The following is a 24,277-nucleotide window of genomic DNA, read 5'->3' as shown; positions in this document are numbered from 1 at the left end:
GCTAGGCCTAAACAACATGTCCTATATGGACCAACTCAAAACCCTGTCACTATCCTCAGCATCTTACAGACTGCTAAGAGCTGACCTGTGTGTGGCATACAAGACATCCTGTGACCCAGTGGTGGTTTTACTGAACATCGGCAAGACAAATGGCATTAAAAATATTCAGTCTAGGGATCTAAACCTCTTCTGCAACTTCAACAGAACAATTTAGAAAGACATGTGGGTCTTGCAAAGGATACTGCTGCTGTGGAACAGGCTCCTCAGCCACATAAAACAATATTCATCCTTATCCATATTCAAGCACAACTTGGATTTATAGATGGGTAAAAAAAAAATTACCCCAGGACTGCCCCTTTCTAATAATGGACAGGGGGCATCTCTTAAATGCTTTATTCCATGCATGGGTCATCTCAAATTATCTATAGTATGATCCCATTTATAATCATTAGGGGTAATATATAATTGTCAACCATGGGATAGGTAAATCCTGGGATAGATTAATTTGAGCATAACAATGGAAACTGGTTAGGCTTAAAATAGCCCACAAGGGCAGCTAACCTGTACTTACCTATGAAGCTATAAAATGTGCAGTGACCAAGTCATATGCATTTTTAATGTGAAGAGATGCTGCGGTCACTTTATCTTTGCTCAGCTTAGGCAGTGGTATACTACTGTTGAGTTACCCACAACAAGGGTATGTGTGGCAGTATGCTCTGGAGGCATTAGGAGCTTTTGTGTTCCACTTTGGTGAACTTTTCTTGTGGCAGAAACAGTCGTGTGTGGTTGGTGGGTGAGGTGTATTTGTGATGCTCATGCCTAGGCACATTAATATGTTGCAGGAGTATATCTCTCATAAGAGGATTCTGTGTCTAGTAACAATAAGAGGTTGTCTAGAAGAAAGCGATAGTTCCAACACTGCCTAAAAGTGCATAATGTAATTTAGCTGACAGCAGAAAGGGTACAGGCAGATTGTGGTCCCTTGGTATATGGAATTCAGATGGAGGTGATAAGTACAGTACATTCTGGGTAGCAGGATAGTTACAACACAGCAACAGTAGCTTATCTGCTTGGCTGACAGAGATGAAACATGGCAATGGTAGATTGGTGTAATACAGAAGAATAGCACAGTCAAAGAAAATATGGGCAACTAGTAACAAAGTTCTTAATACTATAAGGTAAGAAACAATTCAAGTTATAGGCAGAGGTGACACAGAACTTTGCAAGTATTATATAGTGGTCACAACGTGAATTGCAGGCACAGGTGCAACAAAAGTGTGCAACTCAAAGACACTGGGGGTACAAGTACAAGTGCTACTCTTGTTTGTGCAGGATTGTGGGCTGCTGCTTTAAACACAGATGATCTGAGGCTAGCTTTCAGATAATCTGAATTAGTGAAAGACTAACAGGTGCTCACTAGCAACTATGTAACTTAGGATAGTGAGTGTGGGTGTGCATTGCTCACTGCATGGTGCAGTTCTGCAATGCAAGTAAAAATAAAGCTAACAGAAAGCAACAAGCTGAGCTATTATAAACAACAACAGAAGTGAGCAACCAGTGCATCATAGATCTCTGTAGTGGTACTCACAGACACTTTGATGCATAAAATAGGTGGACTACAAAATAAGTCCATGGAAGGGTAGATAAAGGATCAAGGAGGGCTACTTGTGACTATGAAATGTATGGTGCCCCATTGCTGAGGATAATGCAGCTTTTAGGACTAATTTATGTATTTATTTATTTTACATTTGTTTACCGGGATAGTCCGACTGGATACATGTCCATTTTCAGCGGAGGCCCGGGAAGAAAAGCTCCACATAGACAAACTTACATAGATTACACAGAAGTTAGCAAACAATTATAAAAACAAAGTGATTATATACAATGGGTTAGTAGTGTTCCCTAGTAGGGACTCACAATTCTCATGGACAGACAATTAAAAGTAAGAAACATCAGATTGGAAGCAGAGCTTGGTGATGTAGTTACAAGTTATGATAATTGCAGAATATGATTTTAGTTTATAACTTAATCAGGGTTGGTACATGGGCATAGCCAATTCACTTTGAGATACTGTTTGAGGTTTTTTTTTAAGAGACTTTTGGAGAATTGTAGGGTTATATAGTTTGGCAACGAATTCCAGGTTTTGCCAATGAAGTTGGCAAACAGGGATTCACCAGCAGAGTTATTAGCTTTGTGGGTTTGGACTAGCAGTTTATCGGCTGACCGTAAGGATCTTAGGTTGCTATATGGCTTAATAATATTTTTAAGTGAGGGGGTATCCTCAGAGTGGTACAAAATTTTGTGCGCTATTAAGAGTTGATTGAATTAAATTAAGCTGGGCAGTTCTAGCCACTCTAGTTGTTTAAAGTTCTGGCAGTGGCGGGTTCTATAGATGGAGCCAGTGGCGAATCTGGCAATATGACTGTAGCTATGGGACAGCTTACCTAGTTCGGATTTGTTGAGGTTTGAGAGTACAGGCGAGGCATATAAAAGAGTAGAGAGTAGGTGTGATTGCAGTCCTAGCCAGTGGGGTTAAAAATGTCTTGTTTCTATACAGTGATCTAAGCTTCTTATTGATGGTCTGTATGGTTTTGTTGACCTGTAGGTCAAATTTGAGATTAATGTCTATGATATCCCCTAGCAGTTTGGTGTGATTATCTGGGAAAATAGTGGTACCATTGTTAGATGTTACAGAGAATGAACGAGTGGTGGATCTACTAGTGGGAGAGAAGAGTAGAAGTTTAGTTTTATTGGGGTTCAGAAGTAGGTGCTGGTTGGTGAGCCAGTTCTCGATAGTGTTAAATGTATTTTGGGTTAAGATTTGTAAGTCGGATGAGGAGGTGGCTGAGCAGATGAGAGTGGAATCATCTGCGTATTGAATGCAGGTGGCTTTAGGGATAGAGGTGTGGAGGTTGTTGATAAAAATAGAGAAGAGTAGTGGACCTAGTATGGACCCTTGTGGGACACCAAGTGTGAGAGGTAACTGGCTGGAGAGTTTGCCTTGCCATAGTACCACCTGCTGTCTACCAGTCAGGTAGGACTGGAAAAACTGGAGAGCAAGCTTATTGAGGGAAATAGATTTTAGTGAAAGAATGAGAAGTTCATGGTTGACCATGTCAAAGGCTTTTGATAGGTCAAGAAAGAGGGCAGAGGTTAGCCTACTGTCATTCCTGTTTTGGTTTATGGCAGTAGTAAAGGAAAGGAGGGCTGAGGTGGTGTTGTGGTATGGCCTGAAACCATGCTGGGAGTCAGATAGTAAGTTATTACGTGAAAGGTATTGCATTAGTTGCTTGTGTACACATTTCTGCATTACCTTGGCTAGTGGGGAAAGAATGGCAATGGGTCTATAGTTGGATATGTCAGAGGAGCTACCACCTTTAGGGAATGGGATAACGTGAAATATTTTCCAGTGGAAGAGGATAGCATTTTTGGATAAGGTTCTGTTGATGAGGATAGATATGGGATATGCAATGGCATCTGCAGCTATTTGTAGGTACTCTGCAGGGAGGAGGTCAGCAGTGAGGGTAGTAGGTTTTAGTATTTTTAGAAGTGTTGTGATAAAACTAGTGGATATTGGTTGGAAGCTAAATTCTGGGTGATTATTAGGTAGATTAGGCATGTGGTTTAAGTTAGAGAGGGTTAGTTGATTTGCTATGGATTGTTTATTGTTTCAGTGAAAAAGTTATTAAAGGTGCTAGCTATGGTCTCTGGGGAACTTTGGGTGTAGTTAGCCGGGGTTGGGGTGGTGGAGTGACCTGAACAAAGTAGTTGATTTAAGCTTGCCCAGAACTTTTGAAGGTTGTTGTGGTGTTTTTGTAGGAGATTTTGGTAGAAGCTTTCTTTATCCAGTAAAATAGATTTTTTTGTATTATTCCTGAGTTGACGATATTTTAGATGGTCAAGTGGGGCTTTGGTTATTCTCCAGCTGGCCCAGGCTCTGTTTTTAGTTTTGATTTTAGCTCTGGTATCTTTTGTGAGCCATGGTGCTGTATTTGATCTAGTTTTTATTGTACGTGCTGGAGCATGGGAATCAAGGATACTTAGGAATTTAGTGTTAAAGTGATCTATGGCTTCCTCTAATGTTAGATTTTTTTAGTTTTGACCAGTCAACTGCTTTTAATTCATTTTGGAATATAGCAGCATCAAAGTTTTTCCTGTTTCTAAATGTTTTATATTTGGGCTGATGAGGGTTTCCTTCCTTATGTTTTATGATTTAGGTTAAACAATGGTCACTGAGGTCTTCAGGGAGAGTACCAGCTGTGTACAGTTGGGGTTGGTTATTAACTAGGATCCAGTCTAGGATACTTTCCTTGTTGGTTGGTTTGTTTATCCTAGTGGGAGAGGTTATGGTCTGTTTAAACCCAGATAAGTTTATATGAGTGAGGGGGGTGGGGGTCAGAGGAGCATGGGTGCCAGTCGGTGTTAAAATCCTCAAGAACTATGGTTTCTTGGGGATAGGTAGTGGATACCCAGTAAAGGAGATCTTCTAGGGTATTTAGGTTGTTGTCTGGTGGAATGTATGCACAGACAATGTTCAAGTGTTTGTTTTGGTTAATCTGTAGCTTGGTTATGAGGAGTTTTGCGTTATTGAATTGGGGAGGTTGAATGGTGTCTCTGTTAATGCTTAGAGTATTTTTGTAAAGGACTGCTATCCCACCTCCTTTCCTTGTAGCACGGTCTAACTGGTGAATATTGTATTCTGGAGGTAGTATCTCATTGTCAGTAGTACTGGGTTTTAGCCAGGTTTCCGGAAGACACATAATGTCTGGGGAGTGGGTTGCTAGGAGGGCATGTAGGTTGGGAATCTTATTGTTAATGCTTCTAATATTTCGGTGAAATGCTAGGAGGGAACTAGTGGGAATATTCCTGGGTAGCTTGACTGTGGAATTTGTGGTTGAGGAGTGGGGGTTATTGGGTGTGGGTGGGCCAGGGTTGGGATGAATGTCTCCATGTGTTATAAGGTTATAGTGACAGGATATTCTGAGCTTTAGGAGTTTGTTTATATGCTTTATATAATCTTTGTCTTTAGGATTATGTTTTGTGGCTGTACAGGGGTGGTACTTTATAGAGAGTGGTATATTCAGTTTGCTGGGGAAGATAAAGTGTTTGGTGTTATGTGTGAAGTCGTGGGTGTCTGTTTGACCATTTGGGTAGTGAATACCATGGTCAAGTGTTTATTCGTAGGCAGTGAGATGGTAAAATAGAAACAGTATAGGCATTTGGGTAATTAGTGTTTTTTTGCTCGTTTGCATTTTGATAGGGGGCGGGCCAAATTTGATGGCTGACTGTGCTAACAGAGTATGGAAGAATGGGAGAGAAGGAAATGGGTTAAGAGGGCAGGGTTGCTCAATGATGTGTGAGGTGCTGATTGGTACTTAGCATGAGGGGAGTGGCAAGGGAGTGGCAAAGTCTGGTTTACATTAAGCACTAGTGGGGGCGGGTGGAATTTGGGGGCAGCGAGAGGAGCAGAGCAGAGCGAGCCGAGCGCAGCGAGGGCAAGCAGAGTGGGGCTAACACTGACTCTAAGTCAAAGTCAAATCCAATTAGCATCTATAGTAGGTGTGTGCATCTCATAGTAGCCTGGCCAAAGAAAACAGCAGGTCACATTATGCACAATGTAAGACTACAAGATTAAAGTTAATAATAATAATTAAAAAAGCATCAATATTAAGTCCTGGAGCAAGCAGACACCCATGGCTCACTATTGAAATGCCGGCACTCAAAATGCTGAGTGCCAAAAAGATGGGGAAAAAAAAGGACTGGAAACCTGATGAAGAATGAAACTCAAAAATCTCTCTTCTGTTGAAGATACCCCCCAAACTTATACATATTGACTCTAAGATCAACATACCTCAGAGAAAAGAGAATAAATGGTTACCGATGTCCACACACTAACTATTATTTATTTTATTTTATCTGTCTTTGTTGACTGGGAACGGCTGACTGTGCAGAACCCATTTTTAGCAATTTGTATGCTGTAACTAGCTGAGAGTATGTTAGGTAGCTGCTAGCCAGTTTACTTGTTTTTAAGGCTAGGCAGTGGTGGGTTCAGTATGCAATGTTGCTAGAAAAGTTAGCTACTTTGTTGTAACAGGAGGCTAGTTTGGCTTTTAGTATAGAACTTAGGTTTATAACAAGAGGTGAGACATATGAGAGGGTTGGAAGCAAATAGGATGAGGCAATTTATTTATTTTTTGCTGGGTCTGTAAGGTACTGTTTGGCCCTGTAAAGGGAGCTAAGTTTTTTTTGGGTCTTTTTAATTGTTTGAAGAAAATGTAGCTCAAATGTTATAAATAAAGTAACATCAGGTTAGTTACATCACATAAAAAAGAACAATTTTATAGTTTACAAGCTATCATTAAGCATGCATGATCATTTAAGAGATAATCTGTAAATTGTTTGCCAAGTTACTCTCTTTATTTTAAAGGTTAACAGGATAAAAAATGACAGTTTACAAGACATTTATAAATGATGAAATAAATCTAGTTTGTGAACTGTCAAACTTAATTTAAGGTTCAGCACTGGTAATTGTTTGAATAAACAGGACCCACTACAGCAAGTCCTGAAGCACTGAGTCTGAATGGCTGAAAAAAATTATTTGCACATACTAAGTCTGAGATTACCATTTCCTGGAATATTCCCTTTTCTCCAAAGTGTGGTCCTCTCAGAGTTGGTAAATCTAAATTTAAAAGGTGTGTGTGTGTGTGTGGGGGGGGGGTTGATAATGACACTCTCTTAACAAAGACATCTGTCTCATACAGGTTTCATATTGACAAAATAACTATTTGTAAATTATAACTTTTTTACATCCTGCCTCTGGATTAAACTAATCTCACTATATATTTTCTTTTATTGGGATTTATTTTCCCATCAAGTGCCAGACTAGATGACCTGTAATACATTCTTAACATGTACGTCAAACTCCAGCTTGCTATCTGTAATACATAAATGAAGTTTATGAGAATTATTTTTTGTCAATTGTTGTTGAGTGAAATGCTGCTATAGCTATTTGGTAGGGAGAGTCATAGCTTAGTTTATTCAATTGGTGCCCAGTGTCTTTCCCTGACATGGAGCCCCTCAACTCTAAGGTGTATATTATGTATTTAAGATCTTTTATTTCTAAATCAATCCTTTAAAAGAAATTATTTATTAGTGTGTTTCATCTACTAACCCAAACATATAGACACATCTAATTACACCATGCATGTTATTTTATTTCAGTCTCATGTAGTGAAAATAACTACTGATGCTTCAGTAAAGACCACGTGAAGTAAAAATTACAAACATCAGCTAAACAGAATTCTGTTGGACACTGATGCCAGCATAACTTAAAAGTCAATAGACCAAAGAACTGCAGACAGGAAATACACACATTAAAATGAAGTTTCTCTTTGCAACTCTGTTCCCTTACATGAAGATGATTAACCAGCATCATGCTTTCCAAAAACATTTAAATAAAATTCCTTTGGGAACTACTTTGAACATTAACAATGATAATATCACACACAAAAAAAGAAAGAAAAGAAAAACAAGCCAGCACAAAAAAGCTCTACTAATAAAACAAATCAAAAGCACAAAAATGACTGTTAAATGCTATGTAATATGTTGAGTTTGAGCATGCACATAAAATAAATGATGCGGACATCTGAGCAGTGCACTCCAAACTTATGATCTACTAACATAAAATAATACAATAAAAAGTCACACTTAATACAGTAAGAAGGGAACAGGTAAAAGATACAAATATTGAATTAACTCCATCCAAGCCAAATAAGCGTAACAAGAAAATGAGCAAAATGATGGGCAAAGAAAGGAAATCATGTTTTGAAAATAGCAATAGCAAGATCATCTAAAAGTTGCACTGAGAGACACACAATATTATATCAGAATAATTTGCCACCTAATACCACATAAACATTGCCCAAAAACTTCTAAATGTCAAAAGTACTACTAGAACCACCAAATAAGATGTTTTACATAATCAAAGCAAAACCAGCTAAGCAGTCTTATGTACCATCATAGTTACAAAAATCACAGTCTAAATGAAGGTCTTGCATAAATAAAAAGACATTTGTAGCATAATACACTTAGAGATTTTGTTTGAGCATACTGTCTAAGCATGGATGTGGGACATCTCCAAGTTCAGAATGATAGATATCAGGAGAAAGGGTTAAACAAAGAAAATCATATTTACACTCATTCATGTGAAAGCAAATCCTACAATAAAATATTAATATAACAGTGGTCAAACATCATCACGTTTACATTTCCCCTTTTAAGGATATTTCAGGTTTTACATTAATGCCTTCCTTCAAAGAAGCATTTAACCTGCATACTGTTTTAAATGTTGCTATCCATTATAAGCATATAGAATCACAATGTTACCAGAGAAAACTATTTGGATTAGGCAACTTTATCTACTCAGCTGCTAGGTGTTGTAACCTCACCATTTTATTGTAGTAAAATGTGATATCCATTTGAAATGTTGTGACCAACTTTAGTGAGTCCTGTAATGCTGACACTGAATGGCTGAAAAATTGACTATATATATATATATATATATATATATATATATATCTATGGGTCCTCTTCAAATTACCGAAACGCCAGTTCGCCGACACGTGGAAGAGAAACGCGAAAGGACCGACAATGCAGTTGACCGACATGCTGAAATCCCGACAGCTGGAAGACCGACAAGGGGAACGTGTAAGCGCGACTTGGTAAGTATGCGCTAGTGAGGGATTTAGGATTAGGGAGCGGACAGGTAAGTGTGCAATAGTGAGGGATTTAGGGTTAGGGTGTGTGAAAGGTGAGTGTGCGATAGTGTCGGAGTTAGGGTTTGGGTAATGTAAGTGTGTGTTAGTGACGGGTTTATGTTTTAGGGTGGGTTAAGTAAGTTAGAAATAGGGTGCAGGTAGGGTAAGTGTCTGGTACTGTCGGACCTTAGGGTTAGGGGTGGGTTAAGTGAGTTAGGGTTAGGGTGCAGGTAGGGTAAGTTTGCGGTAGTGTCGGACCTTAGGGTTAGGGGTGGGTTAAGTGAGTTAGGGTTAGGGTGCAGGCAGGGTAAGTGTGCGGTAGTGTCGGACCTTAGGGTTAGGGGTGGGTTAAGTGAGTTAGGTTAGGGTGCAGGTAGGGAAAGTGCGGTAGTGTCGGATCTTAGGGTTAGGGGTGGGTTAAGTGAGTTAGGGTTAGGGTGCAGGTAGGGTAAGTGTGCGGTAGTGTCGGACCTTAGGGTTAGGGTTTGGGTTAGGGCTAGTGGATATGTAATGTAGTGTAATGTGTTGTTTACGTGTAGTGTGCCGGTGTAATGGTGTTCGGTGTTTTGCGTTGTCGGTATTGTGTGTTGTCGGTTGTTTGGTGTCGGTGGTTTGTGTGTCGGCGAACTGGCGTGTCGGTGTTCTAAAGTAGACCCATCTATCTATAGATATATATATATATATATGTATATATATATATATATATATATATATATATATATATATATGTATATATATGCCAAGTTCAAGATCGGCATTTTCAGAATATCCCTTTTTCTCCAAGGTATGGTGCTCTTGGAGTTAGTATATATAAGTTTGGGGAGTGTGGAAGAGTTCAACTGCCCATGGGGGGTGGAGGAGGGCTTGCTCTCCTGTAAAACAAGAAGTTTAAAAGCGAAGGGCAATGTTCAAGATTCACTCTTCATCTGCATTTTCTCTGTTTTTCTTTTTTTTCTTTTTTTGTCAGTTTATGCCACTTGACATTACAAGGGCTGAAATTTCAGTAGGGAGCCATTAAATGCACTATAATATGATGTAGCATATGTACTAATACCCCAGGCTCTAATAATATATAACATGGTAGAAACTGGTACTTACAGATTTTGGATTTGTATGGTATCTTGATGTGTCACATACAACACTGTAACCAATCAATCTGTCTCCAGGAAAAAGAAAGCTAGCGCCAACTGGAGACACAAGGACTTCAGCTGTCTCTGGAAAGAACCAGTCAATTCTGATATCAGTCAAGGAAGGGGCCATTGCCTTCTTCAATGATTTCACCATCTGTCAGGGCACAATCAAAAAATTAAATAAACAAAAGTTATTTTTACTTATTTCCTTTACAAAACGTATAGTTATTAAACATTGTGGAAAACTACGGACATTCATAAGGCAATTAGATTAGTGGAGTCACTTTAAATATCATCTCATAAAGCCTCAGTGTTCTGAATGTTAGTACTTACATAAAGCTTCAGTACAAAACAGTATCTATTACAATAGAATAAAGAGATGAATCTTATATTGCCAACTTCTGGTGGTGTGGGGTTACTGATCTGACTATTTATGAAAATGCATTCTCATCTAAATTTGCATACCAGTCATAAGCAATTGATGTATCCCGTAGTACCCTACATGGGCAGCAGAAAGTGTGCTTTTTATACAGATTGTCATTATACCTTTTAAGACAGATTAAGTTTCCATTGATAGAACAGCTTTAAGAAACTGCAATAAAAGTTAACAGGAATCTTAAATATCTCCAACTCATGCACAAACACACACACACACACACACACACACACACACACACACACACGCACACGCACACGCACACGCACACACACACACACACACACACACACACACACACACACACACACCTCTCCAGGTAATTTAAATAATCAGCAGTTTACCTATAAAATTAACTGGCATGTCTTTGCATGTGGGAGTAAACTGAAGAACCTAGAAAAAAAACTCACATGGACACAGGAAGGATATGGAGACTGCATCTTAAGCAAGAATCATTCTAGAGAACCAAGTGAAGTGAGCCAGCAAATGGCAGAAGTAACTGCTGCACCACGGACTGTGTTTCTCTTACTTAGCCTCTCAATAGGAAATAACATGCAGTGATAAATGTGTAATAAGCTTAGATAAGGTGTAATAGAATGGTATAGATTGTATTGCTCTTTAAGGTATGCTTTTTCATTACACAGTTAGCAGAACAAGTATACAATTAAAACCAAATAATATGTGAAAATGAACTTAAGTAGTGGAGAAGAAAGGAAAAGAGAAAACTAAAAGGGTGCTAATTAAGAGGTAAGTTTGATGTAAGGGTTAATATGACAGTACATAGTAAGGCATTAGGTGTGGAATGAATGTGAAAAATGCAAGCACTAAACAGTTACCAATGAGACAAAGACTGGTTCTGGCATTTATTCAACAGTTTTAAACTCAGGATCAGGAAATTAGGCACGTACTGACAGGTACTTATTGGAAGCTGTCATTATAATGAACAGCAGACACACTCTATATATTGATGTCTTATTTTTCCTAGAACTGCATTTGAGCACCTTACTAATAACAACAGTTTAAGATTCAGATGTGTTACACAGTTCGTGCAGAATATCTTAAACCTCAAATGCTTCTGACAGCATAAATGCACGCATGTGTGTGTGTGTGTGTGTGTGTGTGTGTGTGTGTGTGTGTGTGTGTGTGTGTGTGTGTGTGTGTATTCTAAACTGGGGTCTAATGAACAGAACACTTCAGGTACTCAGATAAACACCATCAAATGGCTGAACATGCTCACTAAATCAAAGTCAGTCCATGTAATACTGAGGATATTTGATTAGGAGGTTGATAATGACTAACAAATTCATGATAAAACAAAATATTTTGAGTAAAGAAAGGAACTAATAGTGAGCTATTTACAAGAAGTCATAGAGAGGAAAATGTCTGTGCTTACTTTATAACCAGAAGTAAAACATAAGTATAAATATGTCATACAGAAAAGCTGTCAAAATTAAAGGCACAATAGATAACATATTAGAAACACAAGCATAAAAAGAAAAAGGTAAACCGAGTAGCATATATAAAAGCAACAAAACAGCAAAGCAACTTATTAAAGACACATTACCTCTTCCTGGTTCATTTATGAAAGGAAATTTTGAATTGACTCTCTGGCAAATAGATTGAATATAAAGGCTGTACTTGTAAAGGGAAAATATCAACCTCAGGTACATGTATATATTCATTAGTCACAGATGACACAGGTAGAACAAGATCAGCAACAGTCATCAAGGCCTGTATGTGTCCTTCAAAGGGATTGGAGTTTAGCATCCTAGTCTAGGTGTTTACCTCAGAGACAACAGGTATAAAGTGTAACTCTCACCTTTGTAATGGAAATTGGCTTGGCTTAATATGGCCCACAAAAGTAGCTAGCCTAGTGCTAATTTATGAACCTATGAACATGAAAAAGGATGAGAGAGAGAGAGACAGTAGTTAGGTTAGAGTACAGAGTCCTAACGTCACTGCTAAAACTACCCCAGAGCTGTGGAACATCTTGCAGTGAGGAAGTAATGCTATTCACCACACTGCTGTACCTTTTAATGCATGATTAAACTATATCATGATATATCTAAAGAGAAAGAAGAAATAATGATGTGATAATGAAGAACAAAACAGTTCTTGTTTTCAAGGGCAATACTTGATTTAATAAAAAAAGTTCAGTAACCTTAATGAGAAATACATGTTTTATTAAATGTGCTAACATTATGGTGGTATGGTGGGCAGCCACATGGCAAGGGTTTGTCTGGCTTGATTCTTGGCTGGGGTGTTTTCAGTTGTAGAGTCTGGATATCTTCATTGCTACTGTGTGGGCTTTCTCTGGATATTCTGGTTTTCTTCAACTTCCCAGAGAAACGCAGTAGATGAAGTGTTGTTCTCCAAAACTGCCCACAGCTGTGTATGTAATGAGTCAGTAACAGTGTGCTATCTGGGATGTGCCATCACCCTGGCCAGAGTAGGTTTTCAAAGTCCTGTGTCCACTGTTTGCTAGGATAGGGTCTATCATCCCCACAGCCCAGTAAAAAGATAAACTGGGTTATCAGAAAATGCATAGATAGATGAGTGTTCCGCATAACAAAGTTTATGTAAAATGTAAAGCAAGTTTTGAATGTAATATGTATAGGATCATAGGAAGTTACTAGGCTATTGGCCCTGAGGCCCTTATAAGCCTTGCCAATAGTTTAGCCCATGCATAGACAAATCACCACCTGATGGCCATGTCCAGCAGGGACACGGGGCCTAATTCCAGGAATGTATTTTCTATTTCCCATCCAGTTATCCAGGTTGCGCTTAAAAAGGGGGGAAAGAGATACCCTGCTTGACATGGACAGGGAGTTTATTCCATAGATGGGGAGTCTCTGGGACACAAATCTGTCCCACCAACAAGTCCTATTTATGTCACAGACCAGGTTGAGGCCATGTGTGTGGGTTACTCGAGTGGAGTTTGGCTTGCAGATATGCAGCAGTCCCATCAAGGCGGGGTCCGAGATTGTCTTGTATGTCAGACAGAGGTCACCTCTGAGGAGTCTGTATGAAACAGAGTAGAGGGATAGGGCTTTTAGCCTATCCTTTTATGATAGATTTTTGAGGCCCTGGATTCTCCTGGTGATGAACCTCTGTGGTCTCTCCAGCTGCTGCATGTGCTTTGCGAGGTACATGCCGAATGGGGCATTGTACTCAATAATGGGCCTTATAAGGGAAGAATACAGGGATGTTATAACCTCCTTGTCCCTGTATGAGATACCCTTACTTATGAGGTTGGCCATGTAGAAAGCTTTCCGTATAATGGAAGCAACATGGTGGTCAAAAGTTAGGTCATTATCAATCTGGATGCCCAAATCCCTCATGACTGACTGCGTGCTTAGGACATTGTTATTAATGTAATAACCTGTGGGGACATCATTCTCCCCAAAGGGGATGATGATACATTTTTTTGTATTCAGCTTGAGGCCATGTTTCTGGCAGCAGTCATTTGTTTGGGTGAGACCCTCTTGGAGGATATCCATGTCACTAAGGGGATTGATGACAGCTCCCAGCTTGCAGTCATCTGCAAACTTGGTCAGCCATAGCCCACTGGTTTTGGCCTGTACCTCAGAAAAGTATATCTCAGATAACAGAGGCCCCAAGACCTTACCCTGGGGTACGCCACTCGATACAGATCTACTGCTTGAGGTGGCTTCCCCTATTTTGACTAGGTGGGTTCTATCAGTAAGCCAGTTAGCTACCCATCTGGTAACATATGGATTGATGCCTAGTGAGAGAGTTTATTTATTATGCCTGAGTGGGGAACAGTGTTGAAGGCTTTGACCAGGTCAAGGTAGGCAGTGTGCACCGTCTTCCCCTCTTCCATGGCTTTGGTGACTGTCTCAAAAATGTCAGCCAAATTTAATAGATATGACCTCCCCTTGACAAAGCCAAACTGTGTGGGATTGAGTTAGATGGCTTCCTGGGATTGAGTTAGATGGCTTCCTGAGACTGAATTTGGATCGTGAGAGAGACCGGGAGAGAGACCGGAATGACAGGTTGATGGGCAGTGGTGAAGAGCTACCCTTGGTGTTATGGGAGAGACTGCTTGAAGAAACGAGAAGTAAGCATTCTCCTAATCCATTTGCCAATGTGTGTAAGTGTTCCACAGACCTTTCGCCTAAGGTAACAACTTTAATTGAGAAATTGGAGCAATTATTAAATAAGGACCACCTACTACAACAAAACTAGCCTCCAGAGGTATCAGGATTTGGGGGATTGGGGCTAAGAGCAATGAAATACCCATCTCTTCCATTTGATTCAACTATTATGTAAGATAAATTCAAGCAGAGATGGGAGAAGGCAGCACATCTATGTTCCACGGAATGGACTACTATTTGCTAGAGAGAGATGAGGTAAAACTTTCAAACATAAAAAAAGACATTAATAATGTTTGTATTTGTTTAATGGCAAAATTAGAAAGGTCTCAAATTGAAACTTGTCTGCATGATATTCAGGAAAAATTGTGCATATTTGAAAAGAAATTAATGGATCAAAAACTAAATAAAATCAAAAGAGATTTGCGAGATAATGAAAATGGAACTGCCTTTTTAAACAGACCAATCGCAAATCAAGTTCTTGGGTCCATTTCCAGGAAGGGGATGGAAGGGTAAGAAGTGAAACAAGAAGTGAGGTATCTTCTAGTGATAACAGCAGATATGTTAGTGACTATGAAGATGAGAGAGAATACCCTCCCTTGCCTGCTGCAAATAATGAACAATATATGCAGGAAAATATTCATTCCTGTGGGGGGATTAATGGTCAGAGAAAAAGAAACTATCCAGAATGTGAATCGCAGAGAGGAGATCAATAGCGACAATGGTGGAACAGCAAGAGAACTAAATGGTATTGACTGTTTTCATAAAAATACAGACTTGATCATTAACTTATCAGGTTGTGTGTTAAATGAACATTTGTATACTGTTTTAAACTATGGTTTGAAATTTGTGCCCACTGTGGTACCGAGATTGCATGAATGTAAGATAGAAGTGTTTAAAATAGTTCATAAGTTGCATTTGGGGTATTTCTTTAATGTTCAACAAAAAGTACTAACAGATGATGTTAATGAACAAAGTATGTTTGAAGATAGTAGCAATGATGAAAGTATTTCCTGTAATGACTCATTTGAGTCTTTCATTTCATGTAATAGTGAACTGAACGCTTATTGCCCAATAGATACATCTAATGTTAACAAAAATATATATGTCAAAAGAAATATATTTCAAGGGATAAAAACATATATATTTCATCATTTATTATAAAATCTACAAACATTCCTCCGTTTGTTTAACATAGGTTTAATAGAGGCTCTCTCATTGAGACCTAAACCCCTATCTGCTCTCAGTCTAACTATCCACATACTCTCCTTGCTCTCAGTATGTTTTTATCCCTTGAAATATATTTCTTTTGACATATATATTTATATATATTTATATATACATATTTATTAGAGCATCTTGATTGTTCATGGAGAGTTTTTATATGTATTTTTGATATCTACTTTGTCATTTTATACATTTCAGCATGTTTATATGTGCATATATTTTTAAGCTTAGATTGACTCATGAATACGTAAACAAGAAGCAGCTTTTGATAGGCCAATAGGAGATGTTTTAACTGTATAAATGTAGCCTATGTACTTGAAGGTCTTTGTTACATGATCTGATGAAGCTCAAATGAATGAGTGAAAGCGCTTATCTGACCTGCAGTGGAATTAAAGTTGGATTTTAACCTGAGGATTTTGCCTTTTCATTCACACTTGTGACTCTTCATTTACAGTTGGATTTTAACCTGAGGATTTTGCCTTTTCATTCACACTTGTGACTCTGCATCAGCCTAGTTGCTCCTTTTGGTTTTATTAACATTACTCAAGTTTATCTGGAGCACTGGGCGTTTATCCTGTTTGTCAGCGAGTGGTTTGTTCCTGTTTTATTAGCTTCTTTTTTCTCGGTGATTTTGGAGCAGAGTCTACTACCAGGGAATAGCGTTTGCTTAGCGCACAACTTTTGCTTATATTTTTATCTTGCATACAGCCATATTTGGCTATTCTATTTGTTACTGTGCCTTTGCACTACTTTTTTCCTATTATGCAGAGTCAGAGTGAAACTGTAGATATTGAGCTAGACTACGAGCCCCGAGGTGTAGACCTGGGCTCAGTCGCTCATCTACAGAAGAGGTTTGAACAGAATCTTGTCTGTTCAACAGTTACTTCCTGGCAATTCGGCGCTTTGGAGCGCTTTGATGACGCGGATACGACGACACCCGACTTGGATGAGCTACAACGCCTGTTAGACGGTGTAGAGAAAGACTTTGCACATTTGAAACGCTTGCAAACACAGCGTTTGCATTTTCGTTATTGCTTGGACACAAAAATTGTACCGAGAGGATTACATATATTAAATATGCCCAATCAGGGGGAACATTATCCAGAGTTGCTTTCAAGGTGGCAGCGCCTGAACTTATAGGTAAGCAAACAGTACATGGAGTTACTTATTGACTTTTTTGCCTCTGAAGAGGAAACACTCACTAATAACATTAAGAAACAACAGAAGAGAATTTTTTCTTGTTTCCCAAGTACTGTAATAGAACCACTATTTGAAAGCCTGTTGGATGGAATATCAGCCTTAGAGCGGAAACTTCTCCAACAGAAGAGAAGCAAGATAATTAGAGATCATAGAGATTTTAATTTAGGACAAGTCTTCGTTTGGCCTAAACATGGACATTATAGTGCTACCATTAAACCTAATGACTCTACTAGTGTTAGACAACTGAGTTCCGAACCTAGTACTGGTTCTGAAAATGTTAATGTTGTCAATAATGCTTGTGAAGCTGTGGATATTACCAACTGTGTACATAGCAATGTATTGCCTAGTAATAGGGTACAAAATATAGCTAACATTAATAACAATACTACTTCCAATGATACTGATGATGTAATTACTATTTTACATAGTGAGAGTGGATCTAGCTCTATTAATACAAATACTAAAGAAGTTAGTCAGCCTATTACTGGGAATAATATTGCAGACAGAACTAACTTATATCCTGCAGTACATGTTGTGAAGGGACCGATTAATAAGAGGTTGTCAGTAGATGATGGCATAGTGAGATCTAAGTTACCTCACAAAGTACATACTACCATCACCACAGGAGTAGTAAGTGAGCTCCCTTTTCCCCTCCCAGTCCGAAAGGACAAGAATATAACAAGGGGACGCTCAATGAGCAGGGGGAGACAGAAACGCAAATTATCAGAAGAGTATGTAGCACATCAGACAATAAAGAAGATGTGGAAGAACAAAGTAAATTAGATACAGCTGAAATTTTGATACCAGCAGATTCTATGGTACATAACATCTCAGGATATTTGTTGACTGAATGTGATGAGAAATTATTAAGTAAAGGCCTAAACTTTATACCAAGTGCATACAGTAACTTTACGGACACTGTAGTAGACATGAGACTTTTCTGTCGAAACCTTATGCTTAAACTGCTATTTCATGATAAAACTGATAGTGAATTGACAGACAATAACGTTACTAGACCACCAAAGTTTAAGAAGCTTAGCAACTTTGTCCCACCTAATCATCCGTTAGTTGAGGCATATTTGAAACTAACTGAGGATGATTTGTATAAATATTTTTCTCTAAAGAAATATAGGAAGAATGGTAATTTGACTAGAGGGGAGCAGACTAGCTTACTTAAACTCCAGTCATTACAGTCCATAACCATCAAACCAGCTGATAAAGGTGGTCAGATAGTAGTGATGGACACTAGCAAATATCATGATGCTATGATTAAACTTTTGGAAGATGATTTCTATTTACAAGTTAATGAACAAACAGTGCAGGCCACTATTAGTCACGTAAACAATATGTTATTAGATATGTTGAAAGGCGATATCTTGGATCAAGAATTATTTGACTATCTCTTTGTTAAGAATCCACTTGTACCAACAATATATGGGTTACCTAAAATTCACAAAGACTCCATTGACCCACCAATGAGACCCATAGTGTCTGGTCAGGGTTGGATCACTGAAAACCTTTCTGTCTATGTTGAGAAACACTTGCGACCTATATTGAATAAGAACAAAGTTGTACTGAAAGATTCCAAACAGTTTTTAACAGATTTGTATGACTGTTTAGGTGGCATTTGTGACGTTGATAACTTGATTTTTGTAACGTTTGACATCAAGTCCTTGTTTACTGTGTTACCAAATAACATAGGCCTGATTTATATCACTGAGTATCTACTCTTACATAGCGAATATACATCAGTTAAAGTAGACCTCATTGTACATTTCCTTGAACTCATTTTGAATAACAATCTTTTCACCTATGACAACAAGTTCTACCAACAGCGAGGTGGTGTAGCCATGGGCACACCTTGTGCCAACAGCTATGCAAACATGTTTTTGGCATTTTGGGAATTTGAGAGTCTCTTTAATTTAGAAATGTTTAAACAATATGTAACTTTTTATAGACATTTCGTGGATGATGTTTTTGTTTTATGGAGAGGCAGTGTTGATGATTTGTTTGTGTTCCATACTACATTGAACAACCTCACTGGCTATTTAACCTTCAGTATGAATCACTCCAGAGAGAAGATAGAATTTCTTGACTTGTATATAGAAAAATTAGCATGTGGTTTGATCAATACAGGTGTCTATAGGAAACCTTGCTATTTCAATACTCTATTACAGCGTGATAGTATGCACCCACAGCATATTTTTAAAAATATCATTAGAGGCCAGGGGATGAGAACCTCTAGGCTAAATGCCACAGAAGAAGGCTTCCTAATGGAAGTGAGTGACCTCAAGATAAGGCTAGAAGAACGAGGCTATAGCTCACAAGAGATTGAGTCCAACCTCTCGGATGTCAATAAACTTAGACTGAACAGAGCAGCCCCTTATTTTGGACCAGCTATTACTGGTGGATCCATTACAATAGACAATGGTAGAGATGATAGATCAACTCACGTAAGGGTTTCTTTACCATATAGTACTGATTGTCCAGCAATCAAGAATATTATTACGAAACACTGGCCTATTCTCTGTACTGATGACACCACTGGCAAACTTGTGGGGACTAAACCCTCTTTTTTATATAGGAATAAATTGAATTTAAGGAGAATGCTATGCTATTCAAAAAGGGATGAACGGTCAATGCCTCTTGAACACACAAAACCATGTGGACGCTGTAATTATTGTAATTCTCTTGACCCCAGCCCATTTTTTGAACATCCTGATATGCACACTAACTTCAGCATACGTGCTGTAGCTACCTGTGATACTACTCATATAGTTTATTTGGCAGTGTGCCAAATATGTGATGCATTTTATGTTGGCAAAACCAATCGTCGATTTAAAGACAGGATAAGAGAACATCTTTACCATATTAGGAAAGCTTCACCTCACAATGCCTTAGCTAAGCACGTAGCCCAAGCAGGTCCTGAACATTATTTTTTATTTAGAGCTCTTGAGAACATTAAACCCAATATACGAGGAGGTGACATCAGGAACCATACTGAGAGCAAGGAGAGTATGTGGATAGTTAGATTGAGAGCAGATAGGGGTTTAGGTCTCAATGAGAGAGCCTCTATTAAACCTATGTTAAACAAACGGAGGAATGTTTGTAGATTTTATAATAAATGATGAAATATATATGTTTTTATCCCTTGAAATATATTTCTTTTGACATATATATTTATATATACATATTTATTAGAGCATCTTGATTGTTCATGGAGAGTTTTTATATGTATTTTTTATATCTACTTTGTCATTTTATACATTTCAGCATGTTTATATGTGCATATATTTTTAAGCTTAGATTGACTCATGAATACGTAAACAAGAAGCAGCTTTTGATAGGCCAATAGGAGATGTTTTAACTGTATAAATGTAGCCTATGTACTTGAAGGTCTTTGTTACATGATCTGATGAAGCTCAAATGAATGAGTGAAAGCGCTTATCTGACCTGCAGTGGAATTAAAGTTGGATTTTAACCTGAGGATTTTGCCTTTTCATTCACACTTGTGACTCTTTATTTACAGTTGGATTTTAACCTGAGGATTTTGCCTTTTCATTCACACTTGTGACTCTGCATCAGCCTAGTTGCTCCTTTTGGTTTTATTAACATTACTCAAGTTTATCTGGAGCACTAGGCGTTTATCCTGTTTGTCAGCGAGTGGTTTGTTCCTGATTTGTATAATTATGTCTGCTTTACCCTGCAGTGCATTGTGGATGAGCAGTGCGAGCTTTTTCAGACACACAACAGATCTTTATTAATCTCAGCCTTTGTTTAGCTTTAGAAATCATATAATTTGAATGATAGATAATGTAATAACATGAAATGTTAATAAAGTCACTTAAATACTGCCTTGCATAAATGGATTTGACTTAAACAGCCATTGTATTAATTTACTGTCATGACAGCAAACATGTCAGTTAATTTCTCTGTGCTCATAGTCAAATTTAAAAGTTAATACTAAAGTATATGCCATTACTTCTACCAAGCAAACAATTAACAGTCCTTCACTGCACTGCGTGCATTTGCCTAGTAATTTTCTCTCAGCCATATAAGGGATGTATTTTTATATATTCTGCATATTTATTAATTTCCTTCCCAGGTAGGAGAACTGATTTCCTGAAGCTTTTAGCCACAACCAGGAAGGAAGCTGCACAGTACAATCATACAGAATATTCAGTGCAATTCATTATACAGTATGACAAGTTTATTTTTTCACTTTGCAAGACAATACAAACAGAAAGCTTGTTTACATACATTACTGATGTTATAGCATTATAACGCTCAACTATCTAGAATGCAGAATACCAAGATTTTTGCCTTATATTTCTAGTCTGTTCCTCGTAAAAATTGTGGTTTTCTGGCAAATCATTGGGTATTAAAGTCACTAAATACTGACAGACATTTGACTTTTAGACTTTATATCTTTCAGAAAAATCTATTCTGAGGCAAAACCCATTGCTTCATCAACAAGTTTTTTAAGTCCAATATTTAAAATTTGTCCCTCATTTCTGGCCTTTGTCCCACCATGAATTTTAGCTTTGTCACCAAATCTTGTCCTAAGAGGTTGAGAGGTATGTATTACATAGTGGTGGTTTGCACTAGATACTATACATGTAGTGTTATACCTCTGTAGGACATTGTATTGTTAGACTATTATGTTTAACAGAGTCTGTGAAGCGATTGTGATTTCCTAGTGCTAATGAACATGTATGGCAACATGCTAATGCATTACTATCTTAAGTGCCAGGGATTATGACAGCACAGACATTCACAGATCACACTTGCCCTCTTCTGATAGAACTGAGGTGGATGTCTACCTGGCAGTCTTTCTAATTTCTTCCATTCCAGAGTGACATCACTTGCATTGTTCCATATATCTATATCTATATATATATATATTTGATTCTGGAAAGTACGGCAATGTGTACATCTCCCTAAATACATTGCAGTACCTTTTTGCTATACAGTAACTGACCTAACATGGTGCTGCATGGCACTCTAGCACAAAGACTTGCAACACAACTTAGGGCTGGCCCTGAAGCTGTGCTGAATGCTAATGAGGCAGGGATATGCTAATTACCCATGTGCTCAACCTTCCCTCCCTGGAACCACCTCCAGGAAGGCGTTGACATGCCGAGTGATTTAAGAACTCAGCTGGCATGTAGATCATCACAGATGTCCCCACCACATCATGGCAGTGAACACAACCAAAAGATGTGTTCAACTATCTTCTCCAACTGTGGTACAGGGATGGGGGGGTCACTATATTCAGTCTAAGTGTCTTAATGACATCAGCATTTGTATAAAGATTGGAGAGTGAGGGGACACACTAACCACCAGGGCATACTATATATATGCTGTAATGGCACCTCAACTATTATGGGGATTGGGGATGGGGGGTTAAATACTAGATACCAGGGATTCTACAAATGTGCCATAATGATACATAAACTATTACTGTGATCTGAGATGGGAGGGAACCAAGGGAGGGAAGACAAATCAGGGGGCAGCTACAGGGACTGTGGTGTTTGTGTGTGTGTGTGTGTGTGTGTGTGTGTGTGTGTGTGTGTGTGTGTGTGTGTGTGTGTGTGTGTGTGTGTGTGTGTGTGTGTGTGTGTGTGTGTGTGTGTGTGTGTGTGTGTGTGTGTGTGTGTGTGTGTGTGTGTTTGTGTATTTTAACGTGTATCTGTTTGTGGAGAGTGACAGCAGGGGCCTACATGAGCTGCAGTTTACTACACAGTCAGCATGTCAGCAATGATCTGTATGTTGTGGTAGTAACTATGATTCAGAATCATGAAAATTAGCCAATGATTAGGTCTTACCTCATCATGGCTAACATGATTCTGAATCACAAATTAGCTCATCTTGAGAGCAGGGTCTTTTTTAGTATGGCTTGTGCTAGGCCATTTAAAGAACCCTTGATATAGTTTCAAAATGTAAAACTGTTTTTATTATATTATGCACATCTTGGACATAGAGTTAAATAAATAAGATGAGCAATAACACCTTACTTATATTTTTCTTTGGAAGCAAAAAAAATCAAAAATATGATCTCACTAAACACTAATCCTGTGGACAGTCAGTCTAGTGAATCTGATCCAGAAACGAGTGATAGAAAAAAGGGACCAAGAACTCATAGTAAGACTCATAAAGAAGCAAAAGTTGTAATGTATTTTAAAGCTAAACCTTATTATAAAGGAAAAGAGATGCGACATTTACACCGACTAAGGCATTTTGGCCAGTTTCCCGCTACAATTGACACTGGGGATGGATATTTTTGGCCAGATACATTTAATCCAGATTCAGAATCAGAGTCGTCAGATGATGACAGATTGTTACCTTTGAGGGAGGTTCCTAACCCAGCCCATGCTGGAATTGCACAGGACCATTGTAGTACCTAGGGCGTGGTCAGCAGTTGATTTTCAAGCCATTACCAAATCGCTACTGCCTATTCGTACTAATCCAGCTAAGTTCCAGCGTGTGCTGGCAGGACATATTTGTTTATAAAATCCTACAATAGCAGAAGTCAGGGCAGTTCTTCAGTACACCATACCAGCTGATCTGATGAAACGGATTTGGGACCATGCTAATGTCCCTACTCCGATTCCAAAACATGATGCACAAGGAGATAATGGGTTTGAAGCAGTCAGACAGCGAATAGTAGATGCTATTACAGTGATAGTTCCACCCACACCCAATTCGTCCAAAATCAAGTCAGTTCTTCAAAAAGAAGACAAACTTGTGGATGAGTATTTAAATCGTCTCACTGAAGCCTTTGAGGCTTACTCTGGTTACTCAGAACCCACCGAAGGGCCGGCACAGAGTGGATTGTCGACTGCCTTCGTAGATGGGTTACTCCCACAAGTATGGGATAAGCTAAAGGAAGTATGTTTAAACTGGCCTAGTCTTGGATTGCATGAATTAGTCACACAAGTGCAAAACCTCTCTGACCACTTAGCACAGGAAAAAAAGGATTTACAGGAAAAATTGGTTAAAGCGCAGATTCAGATGTGTACTGCCTTCAGGAAGCGTGGACGGGGAGGACGAGGATGGGGAAGAGGGAGAGGTGGATGCCAAGGGGCAGGAAACCAAAATAGACAAAATTGGCAGGAAACTCGATCAGCCCCACCACAAAGCTATAATAATCAGACAGAGTGTTTCAATTGTGGCCAAGTAGGCCATTGGAGAAATGAATGTCCGTATCTGGCTGAGCAACCTACCCCACCCACTGATACATCACCTCAGTGGAATTCTAATTGGACTCCATCCAATCGGCAGCCATCACAATTAAGGTTCCCTGAACAAAGACAACAGCAGTTGTGCCCTTTCATCCCTGTGGATCAAGATGGACCACATGTTATGTTACTTGTCAAAAATAAACCGTACCCATTTTTGATTGATACTGGA

General features: G+C 38.7%; 1 protein-coding gene across 1 annotated transcript in view; it reads right to left on the bottom strand.

The window, feature by feature from the left end:
- Window positions 1–24,277, bottom strand: part of VWA5B1 (von Willebrand factor A domain containing 5B1) — a 1,382,556-nt gene that overhangs the window by 42,972 nt on the left and 1,315,307 nt on the right. The window contains exon 13 of the mRNA XM_044060446.1: window positions 9,855–10,040. Coding sequence (XP_043916381.1) covers window positions 9,855–10,040 — 186 coding nt within the window. The remainder of the gene's footprint in view (window positions 1–9,854; window positions 10,041–24,277) is intronic.

The sequence above is a fragment of the Protopterus annectens genome, chromosome 2.part0 (genome assembly GCF_019279795.1).
Source record: "Protopterus annectens isolate FY-2018-M chromosome 2.part0, PAN1.0, whole genome shotgun sequence".
Lineage (NCBI taxonomy): Eukaryota > Metazoa > Chordata > Ceratodontiformes > Protopteridae > Protopterus > Protopterus annectens.
Note: the sequence above shows the minus strand (reverse complement) of the source record. Positions and strands in the feature narration are given on the sequence as shown.